The sequence below is a fragment of the Aplosporella prunicola genome, assembly GCF_010093885.1.
Source record: "Aplosporella prunicola CBS 121167 unplaced genomic scaffold K452scaffold_2, whole genome shotgun sequence".
In the NCBI taxonomy this organism is placed as follows: domain Eukaryota; kingdom Fungi; phylum Ascomycota; class Dothideomycetes; order Botryosphaeriales; family Aplosporellaceae; genus Aplosporella; species Aplosporella prunicola.
Window position 1 is genome coordinate 506,313 of NW_022983530.1, and position 9,271 is coordinate 515,583.

Consider the following 9,271-nt stretch of genomic DNA (forward strand, 5'->3'; position numbering starts at 1 on the left):
GTGTACGTTAAGTTGTAGTGGCCTTGTGAAAATCGTGGGTACGGGACCTGTACGGAAATGGCTGGCTGAACGTAGGTTGCATCTGTATCACGGAGGGAATGGAATGGCGTCTTGTGGAATTGCTCGGCTGGGCAATCATCTCCGTTCAGCATATTGACCTACGCACGCAAGTGGTTGGAAAAGCTGGTGGTTTTCAAAAGATCATTTATACTTTATTGCTCGCGGCACTCACTGGATATATATATATATACAGACCTGCTGTACGCCGAGGTGCCCCTAGGTAATCTCTGGTCGTTATCCCTCGTGTAATATGCGCCATTGGCCGAAATACCGTCCCTAAACAACACTCCCCACCCTTCTTCGTTCCACATTGGTTCTATTGTGCTCATTCCGCAAGCACAGAGCGCAGCATGGTCAGGAAACTCGGGTGCAGTTTCTTGACCTCGATGATTGGTGGTTTCTGCGGCTCTCCGGATGAACCCTTCAGTTGCTCCCTCTTTCTACGGTTGCGTTCCGCAACGATTGGGTCTGTATCGTCATCCGAATCCTCCCCAGAGTAGGCATCTGATACTTCATCCTCCAGGTTCAACTCTTCAAGGTCATCCTACAATGTAGAATTATGTTAGCACTTTTTCCAAGAGCGAGCTGTCAGATCCGTGTCTCGTCATGACTTACAGCATTGAGCCCGAAATCGCTGCTTCTGAACCCGCCCACGCCCAGTCCCATCATATCACCACCACTCTCGTCACTTCCCTGCGCCATTTTTTGTCTTGTCTTGTCTTGGTGCCACTTCTTACGTGCCGCTTGCCAGCGAATGAGCGCATTGATTTCCTTGATGGCAGTCCTCTTCTCGATGGATCCATCGTCCAACGCCCCTTGCACTAGAGCGTTCATATCAAGCTTGCCACCGCCGGGTGCTCCCTTTCGTAAGAATTCCAAGATTCCCTCAATCCAACCCATCAGCTTGTCAAAGAGTCCGTTGTCATGGATGTGTACCTCGTGGATGAACTTGTACAAATTGTCCTCATGTCGTGCACAGAGATCAATAAATGCTTGAACTGTCTGGTTCGGATCGGCGGAGATATCGGCGCGTTGCGCTGCCTCGACCGTGCGGATCACATCGTCGATGAAGACAGCAAAGTCGGTAATACTGCTGTACACGTTGGCTGATTTGTAGACTCGGACCAATGGCTCGTAGAAGATTGTAAAGAGATCGCGGAAGAGTTGAAGAGTCGTCGGTTCTTCAATGATCTGGAGCATCATCTTTTTGTCCCGTTGTCGCATGTACAATTTCAAGAGCTGCTTCAGGTGTGCAAAAAGCTCGGCCCCTTGACGCATGTCATCGTCGACGTTTTCCACCGCATTATTCCAAGCCACATAGGCGTTGAAGACTGCCCCGATTTGGTCCTCGGACAGCGCTGGTCGGAGGAATTCAGTACGAAGAATGACCACGAGAAGATCGACATCGTCGTCCTCCGCCTCCTGTCGTAGGATAGTCTTGACGTCCTCGTCTGCGTTGGTGTACGCCTTGATCTTTTCGCAAAATGTCGGGTTCTTCACTTTGGTGGAAGCCAACGTATCAATTGATTTTTGAACGGCGTTGATTCCATCGCTAATGGCCATGCCGAATATGCGTTGCATCAAAGATCGTGATCCAAAGGGCTGTGCAAGGAACAGGTCAAGAACTCCACTCATGACCGCTGCAGGGTTTGCGATGCGGATGACGTTCTTCATCACACCGTACGGGACCATGGAATGTATCCTCTTCAGCTGAGCAAACAGATCCGGGGAATTATCCTCTGCAAGGAACAGATGATAGATGGTTGCTGCAACTCTGACGCAAAGTCAGTGACAGTTGTGTTTGGTACCTCGCGTGAACTTACTCTATTCGACACCATTCAGCAAACTTTTGGTATTCGGGCTTTAGCTGTGAGATCTTGTTCTTTACTCGTATCTCCTGGAAAAGGTGCGACAATCCATCTGGAGCCCGTTCTGTTAATATCATCAAACGCCCTGACAGATTGCTCGGACAACTTACTAGCTTCGACGATCTCTCTGCGGAACATCTCCATGTGCACGTCAAGTTCAGCAGCCCTTTGGCGGGCTATCTCGTAGAACTTTCTCTGTTCTTCGATCCGCTTTTCGTCCATTTCCTTTCGACGTTCGGTATCAAACATTTCTTCTTCGTTGAGGACCACAGTATTCCCAGTAAGGAATTCTGTCATGGCATGTGAATTTGCAATCTGTTCGTTCTTCAGGAAAGTCCGAAGGAATGCCCTCAAAGATACACGTTGTTCTTCCCGGTACAGGACATGCCGAGACTCCAGACGGTACATACTGTCACCGGAGGGTCGGCGGGAAGGAGAAGGTCCTCGAGATGACGCCTTAGATGCGTTGCGTCTATGGCCACTCTGGAAAGGCAGGTAACTCCGCAGCCCGCCGCTACCACTGTCAGCTGTGTTTTCAGCTCCATAGTTGGCTCCTGATGTATCTTGCGTTGATACAGAAGACACGGAATCCGTATCATTATCATCCTCAGGGTTCGGGCTTAGGTACGAGTTCTTCTTGTTTCTCCTTGGCAGAGGAGGGAGAACTTTCCCAGGCAGCTCCAGCCTAATTCTCTTATGCAGATTCACAAAATCTGTCCACGTACGTCCGACATAAACTTCAGGCCTACCTTCTCGTTTGACCCGGAGAAGGTATTCCTAGCAAGAGTCAGCAATGCACGCAAAACCAATATCGTCGAATAAAATCGAATTCTTCTCATCGAACGTACCGCGTGCGTATGATACCTGATGTGTCTCTTCACGGACTTCGTCCTTACTCCCGCGACGTTGACGTCCCAGCCGTTGATAGGGTGCCCTTGTGGCTTGTTGACTACAAGGCCATTCTCATTTGCGCCACGATCTACCACCTCCATCTCTGAAAAGCGTATCCTCTCTTCATAACCAGATGCCGTAGGTATGGCAGACACCATCATCAGCTCGACCAGCTTTTCTGCTTTAGCCGCAAGTTTCCTCCGCTTCGTCTCTTCTAATCGGTCTTCGGACGAGGAAATGTGCTTGTTCGCAAAAGACTCCAAGAACTGCGCATTGCCCCCACGTGTCAGCAGTTACCCCCAGAAGCTGGGACGGCGCGTACTAACCACTTGCAACTTGTCCTGCCAAAACTCTTTCTCTCTAGCCTGGTCGAGGAAGGGGAAGTTGCGAACATGGTGTACGAAAATGTAACGCAGCAAAGGAAGTTCTGAATCCTCAGGCGCAACTTCCCCAGCTTCAGACCTGAACGGCGCTCCGAACCGCTGGAGTGCAGTCGGCGAAGACAACTCGGCAATTTCATACTTCGTTTGCAGGGAAATAAGCTCACGCTTGAGGTCTGCGACGACGTGAGTACTGCGGGCCTGTGGCACAGCCAAAAACGAGGAGATGCATACAGTGTTCTTGCTTGCCCGTCAATATCGAGCCCGGCGGGGGCACAGAAGCCGAGGAGAACTTGGATGTGTATGAAGTCGACGAGCGCGACGGCTTCAGCCGGGCAGGCGGCTGCGGTTCCTCAGGAGCTTCGTAGAACATCTCGTGTTCTATTCTGGGCACCGATCCTTGGCCGTCTTCGTGCGATGTGTTCCAGGCCGCTTCGCCGTAGTCGCCGCTGGCGTCTCGTTCGATTGCGACGGGCTCGTTGCTGCCATTGGCGGGGTTGCTGGCCATGGTGGGAGTCGCGGGCAATGGCTGCTGCGCGCTGGGAAGCGGGCGAGGCGTATCTTATTATAGAAGAACGGAGATCGTGTGGAGCAGCAGGACGGCAGCGGGCTCAAGGACAGCGATGCGGTCTGTGTGAGGCATAAAACAAAAACAGCCACGTTGGGGGCGCGCTCTAGGCCAGAGTCGCGATGACGACGTGCACCGGGCTGAGCTGCGGAGGGTGCGAGCTGAGTACGCGGCCAGCGCTGCCGGTCCGACTGCCAACGTCACATTCCTCACAGTGTGCAATCATGTGGTGCCGACGCTGCCGGCTTGGACGAGCTCCCCGCAAAGCTTGGCGCTCGGGCTGTCTTGCATTACTTGCTACTTCGTACTAGGTATGTATCAATCTGAGAGTCGCCGCCCCCGCCCCCACAAATCCACCTCCCTCTGCAAGCTTAGTAGTTGAGCTCTCCAACGCTGCCGCCTGCTGCGTCCAGGTCCTCATAACTCTTTAGGCTGCGGCCCTGGACCGCCTCGCGCGGCCCAATGGCTGCCGAGCCCCCGTCGGTGAACCGGCCCGTGCCAGGCCTTGCGCCGCTTCCTCTGGGCGGCGTCAACCGGCCAGATCCGCTCCAGCGCATGCCGCGTGCATCCTTCTGCTGCCGATCGTAGGGGCCTGCCGCACGACTGCTGTAGCGGGACCCTTGGTTGTTCCGCCGCATGGGGCCTGCGCCGTGGCGATCGTCGTCTCCGCCCATCCCACTGAGTCCGTTCGCCATGCCTTGCTGGCCGAAGAAGGCCGAGAATGCCGCTGGGTTGGGAGGCATGCCGGGGAAACCAAAGGGCATGCTCGCGAGGTTGAAACCGCGCGGCGTGCCCGTAGGCACATTGTTGTGCAGTGGGAAGTGACCGTTGCTGTTGGCATCGCTGCGAGAGGGTGCAATGTGTGCTGGGTCCAGCACATACCTGTTTACCATTTCAACCTGTCATGTCGTTAGCATTCTGGGCAGAATTATAGGCTTGGCCTACGCACCTCATATTTGAGCTTCTCAAACCATTCTGCGTGTCGCTTCTCCACGTGCTTCCTCCAAAACGGATGCCCTTTGAACAACTTGGTGCATTCAGGAACCTTGCATCGGAATTTTGCTTCGTCTTCCTGCTTGACGTATTTGTTAAGCTCGTCCTCCAGAGCTTCTTCAAGAGGCTTTCCACCAAGTTTCTTGATATCAACATTTTCCGGTTCCAGAATCTGGAGAAGTTTATCCTCATACGTCTTCACCCAGTTAAAGGCCCTTTGTAGCTGTTGTTGGGTTTTGCTGCCAGTTTTGAAGGCCTTTCTTTCTTGATTTGGGGAAGCTGATGGATCTTCTTCTGGTCCAGTGGTGGATTCCTGCTTCTTCAGGGGGAAGGGTTGTCCTGCGGCACTGGCTCTTGCCGCCGACTTTGCCACGCTGGTCAAACTGGATCGAGGACGGCGAAGGTGTCCACCGGGGCACTTTCTCGTGAGTTCGTGAACTGAATCACTCTCGAACACGCAGAAAAAACAGAAGCTGAAAACACGACGGAGGTACTCAACAAGAAGATCAAGCTTCTTCTTTTTGGCCAGTAGTTCCTCGTCGTCTACTTCTTCATCGTAGGTTCCTTCATCTTCGTCTAAGTTGACGTCTTCGCCCTCCTCCGGTTCTTCGGGCTCCTTCTCTTCTTTCTTCTGGGCGCTGGGCACAATCATAGGGGGTTGCAATGCACCCTGGCTCCGAAGTGCCTCAACTTTCTGTTCGATTTTCGCGACGCCGTTGAAACCGGACCCTAATTCTTCGTCGAGCTTCGAGACGAGACGAATTGCCAACTGAAGATCTCTGTCGATCCTTTCGGGTGCTGAGAACAGATCCCAGAGAGCCTTCTTCCGAGGTGCAGCTGGTGGCTCATGGACACCTACATGGCAGGTGAAATCGCCACGGACCTCATCCTGGATTGTCTTGCCGTTAATTTCAGTCAATGCCTTCTCTGCAGTTGAGACAAAAGGCACTTCAGCCTCAGATCGAGTTCCATCCTCTTCCTCGCCATCTTCCTCTCGACCATCACCTCGGTCGTCCTTCATTAGCTGCTCGGTATTCGGGTTCAAGATGACCCAACCGATGCGATGGCACTTCTTAAGCGGGTTGGGATCGCTCAAACTCAGCCATTTGAAACCACCTTCGCCTTCTCCCAAATGCTCTTTGCAGAATGCTTCCATCTTCGTTCGACTGACAGTGGGGGCAATAGTCTTGATGAGCAGAGTAGGCTGAAGTGCCGCCTCATCGCGAAGGTCACCCCCCTTGGAAGGTAGGAGATCACCCACGCCAAGAACTTCATTCGCGGCCGTGGTCTCGCCCTCTTCTTTCTCGATGACACCACCGGCTCCATTGCTCTCGTTCTTGTAGATACCCTCAAGCGTGAAGTCATCGAAAGAGCCATTCTCCAAGTCGCGTTCCCAATTGCTGTAAATCCCGCTCCTGTACTCGCTAAGGTGCTGCCGGAACGCATCACGAGCCTCTGGGTCATAGCGCTCCTTGAACCACTCTTCGCCTTTGTGTTGCTGCACGAACGTCTTCGCCATTTGGACCTGAAGTTTCTCCTTGTACGCATCGTAGGCCGCCTGTATCTTTTCTCTTTCCTGGCCGCGCTCTTCCCGAGCTTCACGCTCGCCTTTGACACGCTCGACTCTACGACCTCCATTCTGCTGCCGTTCCTTTTCCTCCTTGACGAGCTGATCCATGCGCCACCACTCGGCAAACCAATTGAATCCAACTTGGTAGTCCAGTGTTAATGGATTTGGCAGAGGATTGGCAACGGTAACCGGGGCGGGGTCTTGGCCAGGGACATATCGATCGATTCCTGCCTGGATTGGTGGGGGAGATGAGCGCCGACGGTGGTGAAGATCGTCACGACCGCGGTAGTAATCATCTCGTGACGAACGATCCGGTTGGTATCTATCGATTATTTTCGGAGATCGGGATCTCTCGCGTCCGGAACGAGCTCTTGGACCTGCTCATGCAAAGTTAGTTAAGTTTACGCCAGATACGATATGAACTCGGGCGCACGTCACGAGTATCCCTTTAATGCCAGCCCTGCTACCGCATAGCATGCAATGCAGCTTGGCATAAGAAAAGAAGTGTACTCATAAGTCTTGCTGGGACTAGAGGATGCAAAAGGGTAGGTGATTGAAGGGTGAAAGGCATTTCAGAAGTTATACCCTCATAAACGCCAGGGCTGTTGGACTTACCAGGAGATCTCCGCCGGTAGGAGTCGGTGGTCGGTCGATCTTCGCGACTGTTTCGACGGCTGTCAGTATACAGAGCACAATAATTTGTAGACACGAAGCGATGGAATAGCCAATAAGTGCAACTGGATTTGATGTCCATCCGGGGTATGGTGTGTGGTCGTCCCTTCGGACAGAATGTAACATACCCGTACGACTCCATGGTGTCAGTCGTGGTATTTTCTCGGCCGTGTCAAGTTGTAAATGTGGACAAGCGAAGGCAGACGTTGACCTTAGGGAGAGGGTAAAGAAGGCCGGTAAGAGAGTTGCTGTTAGTCGGTCAAACGATTGCGTTTGGGTTGAAGTGGCAGGCAATTGCGCATCCGACAGAAGCTGTTTGCCAACATGACTTGGAGTTAGAGAGGCACGTCAATTGGGTGATGGAGTGCGTGGTTTAAGGAAAGACAAGAATAAGAGCGGAAACAAATGAACAATGAACGTCGGCAGCCCGTGGGAGAGGATAAGAAGTAGATAAGGCGGGGACTGGATGAAGGGCGAGCAGGAACCCGCGAACGAAGGGCAGGGAGACGGTAAGGTAGGTAGGTAGGTAGGTAGGTAGGTAGAGAGGCAGAGAGACCAACAATTCGGAGCAGCGAAAGAGACGCCGAAGGCCAGTGAGGAGACACTCACGATTCGCGTGCGCGGAGGCTGCCGGGGGAGATGCAGGCACGGTGGGTGGTGGTGGAGGGTGAGGGAGAGGAGGTGGAAGCTGGAGCGGGTGTCGCTGGCCGGGCGTCTCGGCGCGTGGAAGAACAAGCCGACGGGGCCCGTCCGCGCGCGCGTGAACCTGGAGAAGCGGCGAGTCGTGCGAGCGGCCGGGGTTAGTACTCTACTCCGTCATCCGTACAAATACGGCCGTTAGGGTATGATGTAGGTATATACCTACATACATGTTGTAGCTATCGCTCACTCCCTTCACTGCCCGTCACCTGTCACCACCATGACGACCTACGTGCCCCAGATCACCCTTCCCGCCGCCCTCTTCGCTGCACCCGCCGCGTCCATCCTGTTGCCCGTCGTCGCCGGTAGCAGCGTGGGCTACCTCACCCGCCGTACGCTCCCTGCAACGCGTCAAGGCTCAAACACATGCTGACTCCTCGCTCAGCCCAGACGGACAGCAAGTACAAGGCCCTAAAGCAGCCGCCTTTATGTCCACCGGCCTGGGTTTTCGGCCCTGTATGGACCCTGCTCTATGCGACCATGGGCTACGCCGCGCACCGCTCTTGGTCGACTGCCATGGGCTCGTTTGACGGCCACAAGGTGCTGAGCGCAAAGGTCAGTCGATCGCAGATCCCACCATCCGCTTTGACCTGACGATCAATAGCATGGCGCGACACTCTACACCATCCAGCTCGGGCTCAACCTGATCTGGATGCCTCTATTCTTCGGCTTCGGTCGTCCCATTGAGGCCACGGCAGACATTGTCGCCCTGACTGGTGTTACCGGGTACCTCGCATACATCTGGAGCCAGGTTGACCAAACAGCCGCCTGGCTTTTGGTGCCCTATCTGGGCTGGCTAGGCTTTGCTACCTACCTCAGTGTATGTGTAGACTTGTCTAAGTGATTGGATTTGTGCTAATTCATGTTCTAACAGGCTGGTTGCGGTTATTTAAACAACTGGAATTTCAAGGGAATTGGTAGTACAAAGAAAACTCAGTAAGGTCTTTGTAGTTATGTAGTAAAAACATACAGTGGTACCTTAGATACATTATATTGTCGGATAGCAATTAGAACCCTTTAGGCGTAGGCAGATTTACGTATGAGTAAATACGATTATCTGGCATAGTAGTATAATACTATAATAGAGTAAGGTCTACTACATTTTACATCCGTCTAGTATAAAATACCTACGAAATCCGATTCTTTTTAGTCTGGTTAGCTTAGTAGTAATATTAATCGGCTATTTACCGAGATACACATGTTTCTTCGAATATTTTCTAAGATACACATAATATTTCTAAGATACACATACATAAAAAATCTCTCTGAGATATACATATTTTTATATATTTCGGTTATAAATAAATATATTATAGTATATTATAGAAAACATATATATCTCAAAGAAAAAAATCTAAATATATGTATATCTTAGAAATATATCTCTAAAAAAAAAAAAAATTAGAAAATTATTTCGAAAAATAATGTGTATCTCAGTAATTGTTTTTAAAAAATAAATATTGTAAAAAAATAATAGATAAATATACTCTTAAAGAACACCGAATGTATTCCAAAAAGTTAACATACTCTTAAAAAAAATCAAATATATTCTAAAAAAAAAAAAATTTAA

The 9,271-nt window shown here is 51.5% G+C and overlaps 3 protein-coding genes across 3 annotated transcripts; 1 reads left to right on the forward strand and 2 right to left on the reverse strand.

The window, feature by feature from the left end:
• Positions 1 to 385: 385 nt before the first annotated feature.
• On the reverse strand, positions 386 to 3,572 carry K452DRAFT_323745 (uncharacterized protein; the record flags this gene model as incomplete). Its single annotated transcript, XM_033544658.1, has 7 exons — positions 386 to 604; positions 676 to 1,834; positions 1,884 to 1,980; positions 2,039 to 2,705; positions 2,777 to 3,085; positions 3,146 to 3,375; positions 3,434 to 3,572. The coding sequence occupies 7 exons, from the start codon at positions 3,570 to 3,572 to the stop codon at positions 386 to 388; spliced, it is 2,820 nt and encodes a 939-aa protein (XP_033402324.1).
• A 419-nt stretch (positions 3,573 to 3,991) lies between these two features.
• On the reverse strand, positions 3,992 to 7,268 carry K452DRAFT_68371 (uncharacterized protein). The gene is made up of 4 exons (XM_033547029.1): positions 7,131 to 7,268; positions 6,916 to 6,992; positions 4,717 to 6,707; positions 3,992 to 4,666 (listed from the first exon to the last, which is right to left on the reverse strand). Exons 1-4 carry the CDS (start codon positions 7,142 to 7,144, stop codon positions 4,139 to 4,141), a joined length of 2,610 nt encoding a protein of 869 aa, XP_033402325.1. The 5' UTR covers positions 7,145 to 7,268; the 3' UTR covers positions 3,992 to 4,138.
• A 580-nt stretch (positions 7,269 to 7,848) lies between these two features.
• Positions 7,849 to 8,773, forward strand: K452DRAFT_348354 (uncharacterized protein). The gene is made up of 4 exons (XM_033545535.1): positions 7,849 to 8,033; positions 8,087 to 8,256; positions 8,306 to 8,521; positions 8,576 to 8,773. Exons 1-4 carry the CDS (start codon positions 7,922 to 7,924, stop codon positions 8,639 to 8,641), a joined length of 564 nt encoding a protein of 187 aa, XP_033402326.1. The 5' UTR covers positions 7,849 to 7,921; the 3' UTR covers positions 8,642 to 8,773.
• Positions 8,774 to 9,271: the final 498 nt, after the last annotated feature.

Excerpts from the sequence above, each read along its gene's own strand:
- K452DRAFT_68371 (XM_033547029.1), bottom strand. Across the intron at positions 6,708-6,915 it reads CAGCCCTGGCGTTTATGAGG|GTCCAAGAGCTCGTTCCGGA; the intron begins GTATAACTTCTG and ends TTGCATGAGCAG. Across the intron at positions 4,667-4,716 it reads TTGAGAAGCTCAAATATGAG|GTTGAAATGGTAAACAGGTA; the intron begins GTGCGTAGGCCA and ends ACGACATGACAG.
- K452DRAFT_348354 (XM_033545535.1), top strand. The coding sequence starts at position 7,922 with ATGACGACCTACGTGCCCCAGATCACCCTTCCCGCCGCCCTCTTCGCT. Across the intron at positions 8,034-8,086 it reads CGTGGGCTACCTCACCCGCC|CCCAGACGGACAGCAAGTAC; the intron begins GTACGCTCCCTG and ends CTCCTCGCTCAG. Across the intron at positions 8,257-8,305 it reads ACAAGGTGCTGAGCGCAAAG|CATGGCGCGACACTCTACAC; the intron begins GTCAGTCGATCG and ends GACGATCAATAG.